Source organism: Chelonia mydas, chromosome 2 (genome assembly GCF_015237465.2).
Source record: "Chelonia mydas isolate rCheMyd1 chromosome 2, rCheMyd1.pri.v2, whole genome shotgun sequence".
In the NCBI taxonomy this organism is placed as follows: domain Eukaryota; kingdom Metazoa; phylum Chordata; order Testudines; family Cheloniidae; genus Chelonia; species Chelonia mydas.
In genome coordinates, this window is record NC_057850.1 from 59,584,470 (window position 1) to 59,604,422 (window position 19,953).

At 39.4% G+C, this 19,953-nt stretch overlaps 1 protein-coding gene across 22 annotated transcripts in view; it reads right to left on the bottom strand.

Moving 5' to 3' along the window:
- Window positions 1-19,953, bottom strand: part of CSPP1 (centrosome and spindle pole associated protein 1) — a 171,108-nt gene that overhangs the window by 32,896 nt on the left and 118,259 nt on the right. For 16 of the 22 annotated variants that reach the window (XR_005224296.2, XM_043539532.1, XM_043539538.1 and 13 more), the window contains 3 exons: window positions 17,372-17,517; window positions 16,233-16,373; window positions 6,950-6,996 (listed from right to left, as the gene is read on the bottom strand). Coding sequence is in view for 21 of the 22 variants with exons in the window: in XM_043539532.1 (XP_043395467.1) it covers window positions 6,950-6,996; window positions 16,233-16,373; window positions 17,372-17,517 (334 nt within the window). In the remaining variant the exon portion in view is untranslated. Of the gene's footprint in view, window positions 1-6,949; window positions 6,997-7,518; window positions 7,996-12,558; window positions 13,755-16,232; window positions 16,374-17,371; window positions 17,518-19,953 lie in introns of those variants that run through there. The other 6 variants (XM_043539530.1, XM_043539529.1, XM_043539542.1 and 3 more) reach the window with 5 other exon arrangements.

The following is a 19,953-nucleotide window of genomic DNA, read 5'->3' on the forward strand; positions in this document are numbered from 1 at the left end:
GCTCCTAAGCGACCAAAGGAGCTAGCAAAGAGGAGCGGCTAACAGGCGTTTTGTAAAGGAGTTGAGAGCAGGAGTGGGCGAGTGGGGGGCTAGATACATGTAACATTCCTTCAACTTCTTTAAACTTAAGCCACACAAAAAAACTGATAAAAACAAAACCTCAACAAAGGAACTAACTTCAGGAGTAAAAAGATAATGTAGGCAGAAGTCCAGCAACAGAATGGGGGCTACCCAGTTTATTACACCCAATGCAGCATGTATGATTACCTGCCCTATGGGCAGCTGGTGTATGTGTGCATTTGGTGCAAGGAGCTCCTGGTCCTCAGAGACTGTGTATGGGCTTTGGAGGCCAGGGTGTCTGAGCTGAAGGAGCTAAGGGAGACAGAGAGGTACATAGATGAGCCTTTCCAAGACACAGTAGAATGGTCCCGCCTCTGTGCTGTTGAGGAGGATGAAACCCTCAGGGAAGGAGAACATCCAACTGGAGCAGAGGGAAACGATCCCATAATTGGGACCCTCCTTCCAGATGATGTTGTGATACCCTCTTGCACTGAGGATACCTCTCCGGGGGACGTATTAGGAAAAGAGAGGTATTGGTAAAGGGCAATTCAATCATTAGAAACATAGATAGCTGGGTTTGCGATGACCGGGAGAACTGCAGGGTGACTTGCCTGCCTGGTGCGAAGGTTGTGGATCTCTCGAGACATCTCGACAGACTTGTGTGTACTGCTGGAGAGGGGCCGGTGGTCGTGGTACATGTAGGTACCAATGCCATACAGAGGGATAGGAGAGAGGTCCTGGAGGCCAAATTTAGGCTGCTAGGTAAGAGATTGAAGTCCAGGATCGCCACGATAGCATTCTCTGAAATGCTTCCAGTTCCACACGCAGGGCCAGTTAGACAGGCAGAACTGCAGGGTCTCAATGCGTGGATGAGGCAATGGTGTAGGGAGGAGGGGTTTAGTTTTATTAGGAACTGGAGAAACTTTTGGGAAAGGGGGAGCCTATACAGGAAGGATGGGCTCCATCTAAACCAAAATGGGACCAGATTGCTGGTGCTTAAAATTAAAAAGGTTGTAAAGCAGATCTTAAACTAAGGGCTGCGGGAAAGCTGACAGGTACAGAGGAGCATGTGGTTCGGACATCCCTTAGGGGAGGATCTATTAATGGAGATTCCCTATGTCCTAAGAAAGAGAAGACGATGAAAGATGATAAAATACAGGTAGGATCTGATGAGAAACTGTCAAATGAAAAAAAGTCTCATTCAATGATATCATGTAATGGGAGACAGCTAAAAAGTGACATGCTTTTAAAGTGCTTCTATATCAATGCTAGAAGTCTAAATAATAAGATGGGTGAACTAGAGGACCTCATATTAAATGAGGATATTGATATCATAGGCATCACAGAAGCTTGATGGAATGAGGATAATCAATGGGACACAGTAATACCAGAGTACAAAATATATGGGAAGGACAAAACAGGTCATGTTGGTTGGGGAGTGGCACTATATGTGAAAAGAAAGCATAGAATCAAATGAAGTAAAAATCTTAAATGAACCAAAAAGTACCATAGAATAGTAATTCCATACTCGAATAATAATGTAGCAGTAGGGATATATTACTGGCCACCTGACCAGGATGGTGATAGTGACTTTGAAATGCTCAGGGAGATTAGACAGGCTATTAAAATAAAAAACCCAATAATAATGGGGGATTTCAACTATCCCCATACTGACTGGGTACATATCACCTCAGGACGGGATGGAGATATAAAGTTTGTTGACACCTTAAATAACTGCTTCTTGAAGCAGCTAGTCCTTGAACCCACAAGAAGAGAGGCAATTCTTGATTTAGTCCTAAGTGGAGCACAGGATCAAGTCCAAGTGGTGAATATAGCTGGACCGCTTGGTAATAGTGACCACAATATAATTAAATTTAAAATCCCTGTAACGGGAAAAACACCACAGCGGCCCAACACTGTAGCATTTAATTTCAGAGAGGGGAACTACACAAAAATGAGGTGGTTAGTTAAACAGAAATTAAAAGGTACAGCACCAAAAGTAAAATCCTTGCAAACTGCATGGAAACTTTTAAAAGACGCCATAATAGAGGCTCAACTTAAATATATATCCCAAATTAAAAAACATAGTAAGAGAACCAAAAAAGAGCCACTGTGGCGAAACAACAAAGTAAAAGAAGTAGTGAGAGGCAAAAAGGCATCCTTTAAAAAGTGAAAGTCAAATCCTAATGAGGAAAATAGAAAGGAGCATAAACTCTGGCAAACGAAGTGTAAAAATATAATTAGGAAGGCCAAAAAAAGAATTTGAAGAACAGCTAGCCAAAGACTCAAAAAGTAATAGCAAAATTTTGTTTAAGTACATCAGAAGCAGAAAGCCTGCTAAACCAGAGGGGCCACTGGATGATCAAGATGCTAAAGGAGCACTCAAGGAAGATAAGGCCATTGCAGAGAAACTAAAGGAATTCTTTGCATCAGTCTTCACACTTGAGAATGTGAGGGAGATTCCGAAACCTGAGCCATTCTTTTTAGATGACAAATCTGAGGAACTGTCCCAGATTGAAGTGTCATTAGAAGAGGTTCTGGAACAAACTGATAAACTAAACAGTACTAAGTCACCAGGACCAGCTGGTATTCACCCAAGAGTTCTGAAGGAACTCAAATGTGAAATTGCAGGACTACTAACTGTCATCTGTAACCTACATTTAAATCAGCTTTTGTACCAAATGACTGGAGGATAGCTAATGTGACGCCAATTTTTAAAAAGAGCTTCAGAGGTGATCCTGGCAATTACAGGCCGGTAAGCCTGACTTCAGTACCAGGCAAACTGGTTGAAACTATAGTAAAGAACAAAATTTTCAGACACATAGATGAACATAATTTGTTGGAGACTAGTCAACATGGTTTTTATAAAGGGAAATCATGCCTCACCAATCTTCTAGAATTTTTTGAGGTCAACGAGCATAAGGACAAGGGGGATCCAGTGGATATAGTGTACTTAGATTTTCAGAAAGCCTTCAACAAGGTCCCTCACCAAAGGCTCTTACGCAAAATCAGCAGTCATGGGATAAGAGGGAAGATACTCTCATGGATTAGTAACTAGTTAAAAGATAGGAAACGAAGGGTAGGAATAAATGGTCAGTTTTCAGAAGGGAGAGAGGCAAATAGTGGTGTCGCCCAGGGTTCTGTACTGGGACCAGTACTGTTCAACATATTCATAAATGCTCTGGAAAAAGAGGTAACAATGAGGTGGAAAAATTTGCAAATGATACAAAACTACTCAAGGTAGTTAAGTCCCAGGCAGATTGAAAAGAGCTACAAAAGGATCTCTCAAAACAGGGTGACTGGGCAACAAAATGGCAGATGAAATTCAATGTTGATAAATGCAAAGTAATGTACACTGGAAAACATAATCCCAACTATACATATAAAATGATAGCGTCTAAATTAGCTGTTACCACTCAAGAAAGAGATCTTGGAATCATTGTGGATAGTTCTCTGAAAACTCAATGTTCCACTCAATTTGCAGCAGCAGTCAAAAAAGGGAACAGAATGTTGGGAATCATTAAGAAAGGGATAGATAATAAGACAGAAAATATCATATTGCCTCTATATAAATCCATGGAACGCCTACATCTTGAATACTGTGTGCAGACGTGGTCGCCCCATTTCAAAAGAGATATACTGGAATTGGAAAAGGTTCAGAAAAGGGCAACAAAAATTATTAGGGATATTGAACAGCTGCCATATGAGGAGAGATTAATAAGACTGGGACTTTTCAGCTTGGAAAAAAGACGACTAAGTGGGGATATGACAGAGTTCTATAAAATCATGACTAGTGTGGAGAAAGTAAATAAGGAAGTATTATTTACTCCTTCTCATAACACAGGAACTAGGGGTCACCAAATGAAATTAATAGGCAGCAGGTTTAAAACAAACAAAAGGAAGTATTTTTTCACATAACATTCAGTCAACCTGTGGAACTCCTTGCCACAGGATGTTGTGAAGGCCAAGGCTATAACAGGGTTGAAAAAAGAACTAGATAAATTCATGGAGGATAGGTCCATCAGTGGCTATTAGCCAGGATTGGGAGGGATGGTGTCCCTAGCCCCTCTGTTTGCCAGAAGCTGGGAATGGGCGACAGGGGATGGATCACTTGATGATTACCTGTTCTGTTCATTCCCTCTGGGGCACCTGGCATGGGCCACTGTTGGAAGACAGGATACTGGGCTAGATGGACCTTTGGTCTGCCCCAGTATGGCTGTTCTTTTATTCTTATATTTCTTCTGGTCTGGGAAAGGTACTGAGTGTCACAGCTAAACAGAAGATTGAACAAACAGCTTGGTTCTCAAACTTTTATATTGGTGACCCCTTTCACACAGCAAGCCTCTGAGTGCAACCCCCCCTTATAAATTAAAAACACATTTTTTATATTAAACACTATTATAAATGCTGGAGGCAAAGCGGGGCTTGAGGGTGGAGGCTGAGAGCTCACAACCCCAGTAATAACCTCGAGATCCCCGAGGGGTCATGACCCCCAGTTTGAGAATCCTTATATAGTTAACACATATTCTAAGGGAGCACTCAAGGTGAAGTGGCTCCTTAACATAGCTTTAGTCATAGGACAAAAAGGGGGGTTCACGAGTTACAGATTGTTGTAATAAGCAATAAATCCAGTGTTTTTATTAAGGACAGGTCTACGCTTAAAACACTACATCGGTGCAGCTGTGCCATTACAGCGTTTAAGTTAAGACGTTCCTACACCGATGGGAGAGCTTCTCCTGTTGGCATAGTTAATGCACCTCCCTGAGAGGCAGTAGCTATGTTGACAGCAGAAGCTATCTACAACAGGGTTTAGGTCGGTATAACTATATCACTCAGGGGTGTAGATTTATCACCCCCCTGAGCGAAGTAATTACACCGATATAAACATGTAGTGTAGACCTGGTCTAAAACCAAGATTTGTAGCATCTAGCAAAGTTATGAAATTAAGCTCCCAGGCTCGTCTTTTGAAAGCGTTGTCCAGGTTTGTTTTGAGGATGAGGACTCACTAGTCAGATATAAAGTGATCGCTTTGTGAAAAGTGTTCACCCACAGGTGTTTTTTGTCTTTTGTCATTTTCCTGTGCGAGTTCATTCTAGAGAGCAGTGATTTCCTGGTTTCACCTTGCAGTTGTTAGTGCACTGGAAACCTGCACAACACTTTCAAAAGATAAGCCTGGGAGCTTAAATTCTTAACTTTGTTAGACACTACAAATCATTGTCTTAATAAAGACACTGGATTTACAGCTTATTACAACAATCTGTACCCTACTAACACCCCTTTTTGTCCTATGAGTACAGGATTGTTAATGGGCCACTTCACCTTGAATTGCCCCTTAGAATATATGCTAACTACTTATGCTAAACTATCTATTTGATCTTGTATTTAGCTGTGATACCCTCTCAGTACCTTTCCCAGATGTGAAGAAGAGCTCTGTGTAGCTTGAAAGCTTGTCTCTCTCACCAACAAAAGTTGGTCCAATAAAAGATATTACTTCACTCACCTTGCCTCTCTAATATCCTCGGACTGACATGGCTAGAACAACACTGCACAGTACTGGAAATTTACAGTCTTCTTTATACCTACAAAACAGTGCAGTGCTCTCAAATGTGCTTCAGTCCTGTTCTATTAGCAAAAATACAAAGATTAAAGATATTTGAGACTTTCCCTAACAAGTCATACTTGGGCCGCTTTCCACAACAATCCTCTCTACTAAAACTGTCTACATGGGTGTCAATTGTGACTGTGCTTTGTGTAACATGGACCCATGTTCATTAGGAACTAAACCCAGACTGGCAATTTACTTCACATAAGATACTGAATATCCTCGTGACTTTTGGACTGTATTCAAAGTAGTGATCTAAACAGGAAAGATTCAAAAACCTTTACTAATCCCCTGTGACATCAAGTGCTTGATATTACAGATTTCAAAAAATGTACTTCTATGCAACTGTAACATAGCTTAGTATTTGTTATTATGCTATCCTTACTACATTATTACAAGTTCAACCTTTAAAGTAAAAACATGGCTGCAACAATTTATTACAGAATTGGTTTTGTAAAGGGATTTCTCTGTGTTGAGAATCAATATAACGTCTATCAATTTTGAGTTCATCAAAGAGGAAAGAGACAATGGGAAACTGAAAATTTAGTGCAAATCAACCCTCCAAAGGAGAATTTCAAGTAGCTATTTACAACCAAAGTTCACTAACATTATGCTGAACATACCCCTGCTCTGTTAGCTGTGCATCATAAGGCAATGCAATGATCTCAGAGTAATAGTTTAAGTGACATTCTAAGTGCCTGACTCTTCATTGCACCTGTTGTGGCCAGTGTGAATTAGTGGAGAATTATAATTTGATAGCACTTTATTCAGTTCTTTTCACTGAGCCAGGAAATAAGCTCTATAGCTCCTATATATCTTGTTGGAAACAGTGCCTGTTTTTTACTGCTTTGCACCTTGTTTAATCATATATAACTGTGTAAAGTTCTACCAAATTAGCATTCTCCACTAACTCACAGCATTCTAGGTACTAGCATAACTAGGTACAGCATTCTACTCCTAACTTTGCACAGATGTACGTGACTATACAGGGTGCAAGGCAGTGAAGAATCCAGCAATATGTCTATATCAAGATATATAGCCATGGCGCTTATTTCTTGCTTCAGCAAAGAGACCTGAATAAAGTATCCTATTTGTTATTCCTCTAGCTTGCCAGTTAACCAGACAGATGGCAAGCTTAGTTAAATTTAGTTTTCTATTTCAACAGTATTCTAATGTACACTCAGTCCAAAATTAACGTAAGTACAAGCCACAACACTCTGCACATTTGAACAAAATAAAAACAGCATATTGGGGAGAGGAGAGAAGGGGAGCTCAGTTTCCTCTTACCAGTCCCATGTTTCGTGGGTTAAAGTCAGGACCAGAATCATCATAGTCTATAGTAGCCATCACAGCCCAGGGAGGAAAAAAAAGTAATGGACATAAACACTGATTATTCAAGAACATATTTAAACATTTTAGCAGAATATTGTTACACAAATATGGACATCACAATTGTTACACAAATATGGACATCACAGTGAATCACTCCTTATTAAAGTCTTATCTTTACAGTCATATTCACTGTATTAATAACTAAACTGGGAATATTTTGATGCAAAATTTGCTTTAGCTGTCTTAATATTAATTTAAGGGTAACTAGATGGATCTAATGTAAATACTCAAACTGTTGTTGAAGGAAATCTGATAGTGTTACAAATACTCAACATTCCCCCAAGTTTGTATTCAAAGTTTCTCCAAATGAAGAACAAAATGTAATATATTTGCATATCAGAACTATATTTCTAAGTGGCAAAACAAATTAATACCAACTTGGTTATTTCTTGGCTTTGTGCAAGACACCTATTGAATTTAAATACACTATATGGATTATTATAGGAATGTCCAGACAAACCAGGTTTTTTTTTACTAACAAGATCTTTAATGTATTCAAGGTTAATCTGATGATATTGACATTAAAAGTTATATTGAATCAACTTCTGGAAACACACCTACTTTCTGCTGCAGAAATCTTTATTTGGTAACTAAAGAGCAAATTTACACTGGGTTCCTCAGAGCAGATTCTGACAACCCTGGTAGTAACAATCAATGTGCCCTTCCTATTACAGAGCATCAAAATGGACAATACGGAAAGTAACTAACCTTTGGGGAGGCAGCTTGGTTTAGAGGATAGAGCAACTGAACCAGAACCAAGATACCTGCTCTCTGGTCTTAGGCAAGTCACTTCACCTCTCTAGGTCTCTGTTATCCCTCCCAACCTTTGCCTGACTTGTCTATTTAAACAGTAAGTTCTTTAGAGTAGGGAATGGCTTTCACCACGTTTGTCCATCGCCTGACAGAGGGGCAGTGATCTTGGTTGGGACCTCTTGGTATTACTGTAATACATATAATAAACAACAACTAATCACGTAGCTGGTAAGAAGTACTGTTTCTTACTACAAGAACTGCATACTGTCTTCATTTAATGCAGTTACAGTAGTACTGAGAGAATACACCATTTAAAATAATTTTCATAAAATAATAAATTCACTTTTTACTTAGCCAGCTTGTTTTCGATAATATGGTATATTTTTGCTTATAAGCTCAAAAATTTGGAATTTAGTACAGGCCCATAAGTACAGAACCTGCTACACAACATTATTTAAAACTGTATTATTTGCTGTATGGGTGCCATGGAGTAACTCATCTCCATGGCAAAGTTCTTCTCTATAAAGTTATGTTTGGTGGCTTTAAATTTCATATGGAAACTTGTGACAATATCAGGTGTTCAAAAGTAACTAAATTAACCTATTAACTATTTTCAAGTTACAATACATGGCACACCATCCCTGAACTTATCTGTAAGACTACACACCTCTCCCGCCTACAAATCTCTTCTCAAAAATCACTTGTAACCATGATGCCTACAATTATTCAGGAAACATGATGGCTAAGCTGAGGACAGTTGGAAAAGTTGATATTTATAAAATTAAAAAACAAAAACCCAAAACATTCATATAACAGGAAGTTACTTAACTGTAACTGAAGGCTCTTTCAGATGTGTGGTCCCTATCTGTATTCCACACACGGGAATGCATGCACACCAAGGTTGGAAATTCTTCAAAGCAGTGTCTGTTGGCCCACATATGTGCAGTAGCTCTTCTCGTGGTCCCAACTGAGGGTATAAGAGGCAGTGTGGGTGGATGCCTCTCCAGTTCCCCTTCTTACTGCAAATCCATTAGGAGCCGAAGCAGAGGAGACAGAGAGTGAGTAGTGGAATACAGATAGGGACCACACATCTTGAAGAATCTCCAGTTATCGCAAGTAACCTCCACTTCTTCTTCGAGTGCTGGCTGCTATGTGTATTCCTCACGTGGGTGATTGGAAAGAGTGTTCTGACTTGAGGTGGATGTGAGGAACCCGGTAGCAAAGATGCCTGCAATACTGCTGATCCCACTGATACATCCGCAGCCAAGGCATGAATTGGAGTGTAGTGTGTTGTGACCATGTGGATAGAACTCCAAGTGGCCACCCTGCAAATGACCTGCAGTGGGACATCAGTGATGCAGTGAAGGCAGCTTTTGCTCTCATGGAGTGAGCTCCGATACCCTCAGGGGGAGGAAGTTTTGCTATCTTGTAGCACTCTAAGATGCATCCGGAAACCCACTCAGAAATCCTCTGGGAGGATATGGCTTGCCCACGACCTCTCTCTGCTTTGGCGATAAGAAGTCTTGGTGATTTCCTAAGGGATTTGGTTCTTTGAAGGTAGAATGCCAGGGCATGCTGAACACTGATGGAGTTAAGTCTCTTGTCTTCAGAGCGAGAGTGGGGTTTCAGAAAAAATTCAGGTAAGTATTTTGTTTGATTGATATGGAACTCAGAAACAATCTCACTGCCTCTTACACTCTTGATTAGGAGCACGAGGAGAGCTACAGAACATGTGCAGGCCAAAAGACATTGCTTTGAAGAATTTCCAGACTCAAGAGAATGTTGTGCATGAGTACCCATGTGTGGAATACACATAGGAAATGGCACTCAAAGAAGAACCGTATATTTAGATATATAGAAATTGTAAATATTTAGTATTCTTCCTCTACCCAGCTCTTGCTGTATTGTTTGTCTTCTCACAGACAAGTTTCTGGGACAGGAACCTTGTCTACCTCTGGGTCTGTATACCACCTAGCACAAAGAGGTTCTGATCTTGACCTGGGCTCCTCTGGGCACTACTATAATATACATAATAATAAGGATGATGTTTAAAGCCCTAAACCTACCTCTTACACAAATCTTTTCATTAAAATCATTGTCTGCAGCATTCCCATTAACAAGTGCAAATAAAATATAAAAATTAAATTAAAATATGCTAATCATATAGCTCAAGCAAAGGAGTGCATCTCTAAGCTAATTCCGCACCCTGAATTAGCATTCAAATAGAAAGTTAACCTTCCACGATGTGCCAGAGGACTCAGATGAGTGTATCATTCTGTTATGATAAAGATGATTTCCACTTCTATATTAGTAGTATTTTTGTTTTCTTGCCCCACTCTTCATAAATGAAATAAATATGTTTTACTTATCTTAAATAAATTGGTGAATTAAAAAAAGATGTAGGATCTTAAGGGATAGCCATATTTCAATATTCTATTAGTCATTAGGATTAAACTTAAACTTCAGGACTTTAAAATCTATCTGATCTGAATAGCTACTATATAAAATAGCCAAATGGAATTTAGGAGTTATAAAGGAATTTGTAGACAAAACACTTGGGTAAGTTGGAGTTAATGTTCACAAAACACTGTTAAATGAATGGGAAAAAAATGTTTAAAAAAAAAAAAGTAGTACTATTAACATCTCAAATATTAGAAAGCCAGGAAATTGTAACTTAAGGTTAAACTTTAAAAAGAATGAGACTTTAAGTATAAAAAGTCACAAACAACCTTGTCCATTGCCCCCACTTCTCCCCCAAAATAAGCATCTTCTATTAAAGGTATCATTTACTACATCACATCTGGTTCATTATCTTAAAAAAAACAAAAAGTACCTTGAAGTTTGAAATAAGCCACTAAAATCAAACTAAAGCCATGAGAAACCTTGTATAAACCTATTAGTTAATTAAGACAAGGCAGTTTATCTGATAAAAGGGATAATTTTTATGTATTTTTTTCCCAAATGAATAGTACCTGTAAAAGGATCAAGACTAACAGCACTGAAAGGTAAAGTCCTTTATGCAGCCACATAACAGAATAGCACGGCATGTAACAATACTAACTTTCCCATACTGCATTACTAATGTTTCAACCTGGACTTCCACTGAAGATGCTGCCTAATCCTACTTTTGATTTAGAGACATGTCCATGTTATACTGGATGAATACCACCAACGCATTTCACATAAGTCACCAAATAGCACTACTACGCTAGTCTGGGATAGCTTGAAGTGAAAAGTTCTGTATTCTGTTATGCAATCCCCAAGATTTAGTCCCCATACACTTTTCTTTAAATAATTTTTTCTTTTTGCACAGTTTGTGCTTTCCAGATTTTAAACAGAAGCCTGCATAACAAAGACCTCTCCTCCTAGTGAGCCAGCTTGCTTCCTTAAATATACACTTGTAAAGTGCTCTACACCTAACAGAGCGGGACACAAAACTCAACTCCCCGTCCCATGCTCTAATCATTAGACAATAATGCCTTCATTCTGTATGTATCAATACAAGAGGGAAAATCTGTCTCTTTAGGGACACCTAGTTTGACATCAATTTTAAAAAAAAAAATCTTCTCTCTGAATAAATTCTACCTAGGGTTAAAAATATTGTGTAGACAAGGCCTATAATTGAAAGAGCTTAGAGAAAATATTTTTCTCTATTCTTCAACTTATTTACTTCTTACATTTCCAAGCACCTTGGGTATACTCAGTTTCACTATTGCCCTAGAGAGTCTCTCTCTCCCACTAGAACCAGCCAATTTTTTTAACAAATACTTTTCCATCAAAAAATGCATTTTTCAGGCCCCAAAACTGTTAGCTAAATTCATGCTGAATTTGACAATTTAGTTTCAGGTTGGAAAAAATATTTAGAAAAAGTTGAAACAGTTCATCTGTTACATTTCGGCTTTGATTGGAAACAGTGTTTTGCTTTCAAAGTTGGTCAATCTAAACACCCAAAACAACCCAACTGAAACAAAAAAAATTCTTTCAAATTGACCAAAACATATGTGTGTGTGTGTGTGCGTGTCTGATTTTTTCAGTTTGTGCCTTGAAACTGAAAATCCACGATTCACTCAGCTCTCCTGTTTGTACAACTCTCTCACACAGCAAGAAGGGAAAGGAAAACAATTAAAAATAGGAAAGAGATTGCAAAATGACAAAAATTGGTAGGAGTCAGGGGCAAGTGTAGCATTTGAAACTACTTCTGTCATATGTTTAAAAACTTGTTAGTTTCTAAAGTTTTGATGCTGCTAACATTTAAAATGTTTCTCTTATTTAAAAACCTGGGGAAAATACAGTAATAAATGTATATGTAAAGAAGAGTTGCATCATAGTCCACATAATTTTTTTTTATTTGTTGCTCCCCCAGCAACGTTAGCAGAATCTCTATAATTACTGTGAAAATAGGTTGGTCTTTGCCTCTAGAGCCAACAGCAGTGTAATTTTCATATTGTAAAAAAAACATATCACTCATTTCTTTTTCCCTTGAATGAGACAACAAGAAAAAAGAAAAGTAGAACTTGTGGCACCTTAGAGACTAACCAATTTATTTGAGCATAAGCTTTCATAAGCTACAACTCACTTCATCGGATGCATTCAGTGGAAAATACAGTGAGATTTATATACACACAGAACATGAATAAATGGGTGTTATCATACACACTGTAAGGAGAGTGATAACTTAAGATGAGCTATTATCAGCAGGAGAGCGGTGTGGGGGGGGACGGGACCTTTTGCAGTGATAATCAAGATGGGCCACTTCCAGCAGTTAATAAGAACATTTGAGGAACAGTGGGGGGTTAGTCTCTAAGGTGCCACAAGTACTCCTTTTCTTTTTGCGAATACAGACTAACACGGCTGCTACTCTGAAACAACAAGAAAAGTGTCTGATCCATTTTCATTGGAGAAAAAGAGTTAAATTTGACTCTGAGGAAGGTGAATAGGAAAATTAACAGAGAAAAGGCAAATATTTCTCTTGCCCAGAACTACAAGAGTAGGAAGTGACAGTAACAGACTATAAGTAAGTGTAAAACAGAAGATGGACAATGAAAGTCACAAGACAAAGGAGGACAAAGAATTGGTGGGCTGGGGAGAGTGTCCTCTACAAGGACCATGAAGCAGCTTAACAATAAAAAGATTTCCACAATTGTGCTCAGGGTTCAGATACTTGTCTGCCAATCTAAACTGCCCTGGAAAAGGGAACATCTGGCTTTGTTCAGATTAATGTTATCTAAAACTACATCATCCATTCAGAATTGGCAAGAGATGAAATTGGCAATCTGTACTCAAATTAATGGAATGAGTCAAAATTGACTTTCATAGCAAGCAAAGCAGACTCCTCCAGATAAATCAAAGCCTTCTCAAAAGCAATGTGGCCTATCAATCAGAAACTTAATCTGATTGGGAAAATATGACAGTTCAAAAGGTCCCTGCCCCCAAGAAGGTCACAATTTAAGACAATAAGTGTATTTTATATACATTTGTTTTTTTATATACTGTATATAACAGTTATAGTATACATGAACACCAGAAAAGCCTGTCACAGAAACAACAAACCCAAGAAATATTCTTCATCATCTTCCTCCTTAATGCATAACATATTTTTAGCTCATCATGCAATAAACACACAACTTTTGTCCTTTGGGATCAATTCGGTCACCCTTAGTCATATTGGGATGACTTGCAGAGTAAGATACTATCCAGTTCTCCCATGACAGTTGCAAAAGTACTATTTTTCCCCACAAAAGCTACAAGTGGCAGGAATACTAAAGCCTTTACTAGCATTTATTCCAAACTCTCAGCAAGTGGAGCTCTAGTTCAGCAAGAAACTCCAAACTGCAATTTTTATGAGAAGGGCTTCTGCCCAGGAGCTGAGCTGGACAAGTCTGGGCAGATAGGCAAGCTGTTACTTATCTGTGATAGGTTTCAGAGTAGCAGCTGTGTTAGTCTGTATCTGCAAAAAGAAAAGGAGTACTTGTGGCACCTCAGAGACTAACCAATTTATTTGAACATAAACTTTCGTGAGCTACAGCTCACTTCATCGGATGTATTCAGTGGAAAATACAGTGGGGAGATTTATATACACAGAGAACATGAAACAATGGGTGTTACCATACACACTGTAACCAGAGTGATCAGGTAAGGTGAGCTATTATCAGCAGGAGAGCGGGGGTGAAAAAACCTTTTGTAGTGATAATCAAGGTGTGTCATTTCCAGCAGTTGACAAGAACGTCTGAGGAACAGTGGGGGGTGGAGGGGGAATAAACATGGGGAAATAGTTTTACTTTGTGTAATGACACATCCACTCCCAGTCTTTATTCAAGCCTAAGTTAAAATTGTATCCAGTTTGCAAATTAATTCCAATTCAGCAGTCTCTCGGAGTCTGTTTTTGAAGTTTTCTTGTTGAAGAATTGCCACTTTTAGGTCTGTAATCGAGTGACCAAAGAGACTGAAGTGTTCTCCGACTGGTTTTTGAATGTTATTAATTCCTGACGTCTGATTTGTGTCCATTTATTCTTTTACGTAGAGACTGTCCAGTTTGGCCAATGTACGTGGCAGAAGGGCATTGCTGGCACATATCACATTGGTAGATGTGCAGGTGAACGAGCCTCTGATAGCGTGGCTGATGTGATCAGGCCCTATGATGGTGTCCCCTGAATAGATACGTGGACACAGTTGGCAACGGGCTTTGTTGCAAGGATAGGCTCCTGGGTTAGGGAGCTTTTAAAAGCTTTTCTCTAGCTTTTATGGTGGCAAAAATAACCTCCAAAATTGTGAAGCAAATGCCATTATGTCTACCTAAGTCTTCAGAGATCCTGAAACAACAGCTCTGGCAGAGGTGAGAACTGCCCCATTCACCTGAATGGACATTTTTTCTTAACATTACTGATATTTAACATTATTGACATTCATTTCTAATTAAAATACGTAAGAAAGAGCGAGGACATTCAGATGATGTCACTGAATCCAAGTATGCAACAAAGAGTGATTATTATATGATGATGACCTGTATCCAATCTACTGCAGGCAGCATTCATTCTGGCATTTCAAGTGAGTGGAGATTTGGTGTAGATGCAGAATTTGTGAGATTACTACTTGTTTTCCAGTAGGGTCTTCTTCCCCCTTTCATGAAGGCTGTAGCCTCAAAACTACCACCACGCAGGAAATAAAGCCTATACTAATTTAGTCTTTCTAGCTTTTTGTATCTAGGGATCTTAGGGCATTCTATAGTGCCCTTCAGTGTAGTATTTAAGTGCTTCCCAAGTCAATTAGATCTATACAGTAAAGCTTCTAGTGACTTCATAGATCTTTTGCTCTTCTCCCTTCTCTATTAGAGGAAGGTCTGATCAGGATCTCTTTTGTTTTTGTCTGTATCTCTCTTCTTCCTTTTTCCCAATTAACCAAGTTATGCTGAGGAGGATTTTGCAACATTGCCTGAAAGTATCAGACCCTGAAAGCTCATTCCACAGCTAAAATTTCTCAGAGTACAATTTGACTTCAGTTCTCATGTGCTGTGTCAAGTGCATTTTTACAGAGAAGGTCAACTGTTTTAGGGCATCATGGAATGGAGAAGTGATCACTTATGAAGCTGCATCCTAACCCACTGATGGCTTTGAAGATCAGACTGAAGTAGTGAAATGGCAGAGGACTGGTTCAAAGACGTTTTGTATTATTGCATACAGAAAATGAATGAAGATGAAAAAGTTAATTTTCCTAACAAGAAACAGAGACAAATCCTCCATTGAATTTCAATAGAGTTATGACAATTAACACCAGCTGAGGACCTGCCCCACTGTCTTCAATACTCCAGAAGGGGACCTGCAGTGTAAGGCTATGTAAGTTGCTACATTGGACATGGGGCTTCTATGACAATGGCTGGTTTTGAGACTGAAAATAGCAGAACTTTGTCTTTACTAATCCTCAGCATATTTCTTGTTCAAAAGTCAGAGACACATTAATAGCTATACTAACTTCAGTCTACATAATTCTTGGTTTCCAAAACTATCTGTGATGAGTGTGGAAGTATTGCTGCCTTGCAGAACTAATCTGCTAATGATTGAAGACCATCTTCAACCACTTCTGTCAGGCTCATCTTCCAGAAGGGGAAACTATTTATGACTCTTTAGATTTTCTTTAAGAAACCGGACGTTCCCTAAACTTCTGTTATATTTTTTAAAATAAGAATGAAATAGCAATAAAATTACTCCCAAAGAACCAAGGGGAAGCATCCACTCTAACAATGGAAGTGCAGACAGATATACTGGCTTTTTCTTTATTATGTAGAATTAAAATATATAGAACTTTTACAGTAGCTTTACCTTTCTATTTTCCAACAAATTATTGTGAACCTGCATGCATTCTTCAGAGCAAACCAATGCGTTAAAGGAAATTTAAAAATAAGTTTCATTCACTCAAGTTAATCTTCTCTTACCTTCTGCATCCCTCCTCATTTTCATTCTGTTAAGTTTCTTCTGCTGCTCTCTTAGCAATGCCCGCTGTTGAATCTCTAATGTTTGATCATCTTCTGGAGGATCGGGGTACATATATCTCAAGTCTGCTCGTGTTTCTGAATCTGTTGTATAGATTGTGAATTTTAAAATGTCATCACATAACACTATTTCAGAAACATTTACTTTAAAAATGTGAACCACATGCATTTAAAAGTATTAGGACCATTAATATTAATAATGGCAAAAAAGTGGATGGTTTGTAATATGTTAAAATACCACTTCATTAAAAAAAATTCATACATGGCGCTAAAGTGTATCAAATGAAAAAAATAACTGTAAGCCACTTCAATTTGCCAGAAAACAAACAAACCCAAAGACCGTAACAATGTATAAATACCTGGGATCGTTAGTAGTGGTTGGATTAGGAGTTTCAATGATTCTATGGTAATGACAACAACTAAATTAAAGGGTTGACACAGTGAATTTTGATTGTGGTGATACTTCTTTTAGTTAATAAGAAAGCACAGATATGTCAGGTGTAAACTGCTGTCAGACACTGAAGGTGGGATTTCAAAAGTGCCTAAATTATTTAAGAGCATAAATCCTGTAGACTTTCACTGGGACTTGTGCTCCAAAGCCGCGTTGGGATTTTCAATAACACCTCTCAGCGCCTTTACATGAATGGATCATTGCACACACAAGTGCATTAAAAAGCTGCTGAAATATTCCTATGCTTTCCTATTTAATGGAAGTTAAGTATATCATCATTTTGGGGAACCAAAATATTTTGCACTGCAAATTGACAGACACACTCCACAAAAACAACACAAAATGTGTTATTCAATGCCACTAAAAATATTCGAAGGGGCTGTTTTAGCAGCCAGCAATCAGCTGGGTATAGTGGTTCCCTGGCCATACTACCTATGCCATGGTGTAGCAAGCAGTGGAATCCTCAGGTCACTAGTTAAACCAGAATGCCAGTAGAAAAGAAGATACAGTGAGGGCCAGTGTTTGTGTTAAGGGCAACTGTGAGAAGGATTACTGAATTTTCTTTTAAATGCTAGGAAATGATTAAGAGATGCAAAAAAAACCCCAAACAGAAAGAAGAAAATCCACTTGCCTTTGTATTTAAGTTCATTGAACTCCCTGATATTCTGAACATTGACAGGGTCAGCTGCACCCTTTGATGAAGGTCGCCTGACTGGAGCTTGCATCCGAAGCCTGGCCATCTCAAATACATCCATTACATTTTTCTCTCTTTTCCTGCTTGAAAAGTTTGTAAACCAAACATTCAGTGTGACTAACAGTTCCTCATTCATAACTTATTTGAACATGTCACTCAGTATTACTCCAAATGAAGACTATTACTTGGATTTTATATCCTGCCACTCAAAGAATAAAATTATTTGAACACAGTTTTAAAAATAATTAAATTTCCTTGTGTGTTACAAATGGAGGCGATGTGGTATCTAAATCCAGTAAGTTCACACCAGTGACATGGAGATGAGCTAGATGTTTCTATGGTTACTATGTGATGAGATTTGCAAATAATCAAAACATAAAAGAAGGATAATGCAAAATTCATTTACTTACCAGTGCAGTTCTAATAATTTATGTTAATATAGTTATACAGTACACTAGTAAATGTTCTGTGGTATGTTTTTGTAAAAGTAATGAAGTATTCATAACAACATACCTCTCTATTTGAACATTTCCAGTGAAAGAATCCACAACCATCTTAGGTGAACTGTTCCAATGATTAATTACCCTTACTGTTAAATATTTGCTCCTTATTTCTAATCTGAATTTGTCTTGCTTCACCTTCCAGCCATGGGATCTTATTATACTTTTGCCTTTATTATCAAACTTCCTTTTCCGCACTTAAGTATTTAGAGACTGCGACCATGTCAATCCTTAACCTTCTCTTTCACAAGCTCAATTGATGATGATACATCTGAGGGAAGGGAACAGAAGGAGACTCCGCCAATTGGAAGGCATGAGATGCACTGTCCTAGGAACGGGGGTTCCACGACCACCGCTCCCAAGAGGAGGAGGCAGGTGGTGGTGGTCGGGAACTCTCTCCTCAGGGGGACTGAGTCATCTATCTGCCGCCCTGACTGGGAAAACAGAGAAGTCTGCTGCTTGCCAGGAGCTAGGATTCACGATGTGATGGAGAGCCTGCCGAGACTCATCAAGCCCTCGGACTGCTACCCCTTCCTGCTTTTCCACGTGGGCACCAACAATACTGCCAAGAATGACCTTGAGCGGATCACTGCAGACTACCTGGCTCTGGCAAGAAGGATAAAGGAGTTTGAGGCGTAAGTGGTGTTCTTGTCCATCCTCCCCGTAGAAGGAAAAGGCCTGGGTAAAGACCGTTGAATCGTGGAAGTCAATGAATGGCTATGCAGGTGGTGTTGGAGAGAAGGCTTTGGATTTTTTGACCATGGGATGCTGTTCCAAGAAGGAGGAGTGCTAGGCAGAGATGGGCTCAACCTAATGAAGAGAGGGAAGAGCATCTTTGGAAGCAGGCTGGCTAATCTAGTGAGGAGGGCTTTAAACTAGGTTCACCGGGGGAAGGAGACCAAAGCCCTGAGGTAAGTGGGGACGTGGGATACCGGGAGGAAGCATGAGCAGGAGAACGCGAAAGAGGAGGGTTCCTGCCTCATATTAAGAAAGCAGGACAAACAGCAAGTTATCTCAAGTGCCTATACACAAATGCAAGAAGCCTGGGAAACAAGCAGGGAGAATTGCAAGTCCTGGCACAGTCAAGGAATTTTGATGTGATTGGAACAACAGAGACTTGGTGGGATAACTCACATGACTGGAGTACTGTCATGGATGGATATAAACTGTTCAGGAAGGACAGGCAGGGCAGAAAAGGTGGGGGAGTTGCACTGTATGTAAGGGAGCAGTATGACTGCTCAGAGCTCCGGTATGAAACTGCAGAAAAACCTGAGTGTCTCTGGGTTAAGTTTAGAAGCGTGGGCAACAAGGGTGATGTCGTGGTGGGAGTCTGCTACAGACTACCAGACCAGGGGGACGAGGTGGACGAGGCTTTCTTCCGGCAACTAACGGAAGTTACTAGATCGCAGGCCCTGGTTCTCAATCACCCTGATATCTGCTGGGAGAGCAATACAGCGGTGCACAGACAATCCAGAAAGTTTTTGGAAAGCGTAGGGGACAATTTCCTGGTGCAAGTGCTGGAGGAACCAACTAGGGGCAGAGCTCTTCTTGACCTGCTGCTCACAAACAGGAAGAATTAGTAGGGGAAGCAAGAGTGGATGGGAACTTGGGAGGCAGTGACCATGAGATGGTTGAGTTCAGGATCCTGACACAAGTAAGAAAGGAAAGCAGCAGAATATGGACCCTGGACTTCAGAAAAACAGACTTTGACTCCCTCAGGAAACTGATGGGCAGGATCCCCTGGGAGAATAACATGAGGGGGAAAGGAGTCCAGGAGAGCTGGCTGTATTTTAAGGAATCCTTATTGAGGTTACAGGGACAAACCATCCCGATGTATAGAAAGAATAGTAAATATTGCCGGTGACTAGCTTGGCTTAACAGTGAAATCCTTGCTGATCTTAAACACAAAAAAGAGACTTACAAGAAGTGGAAGATTGGACAAATGACCAGGGATGAGTATATAAATATTGCTCGGGCATGTAGGAATGGAATCAGGAAGGCTAAATCACACCTGGAGTT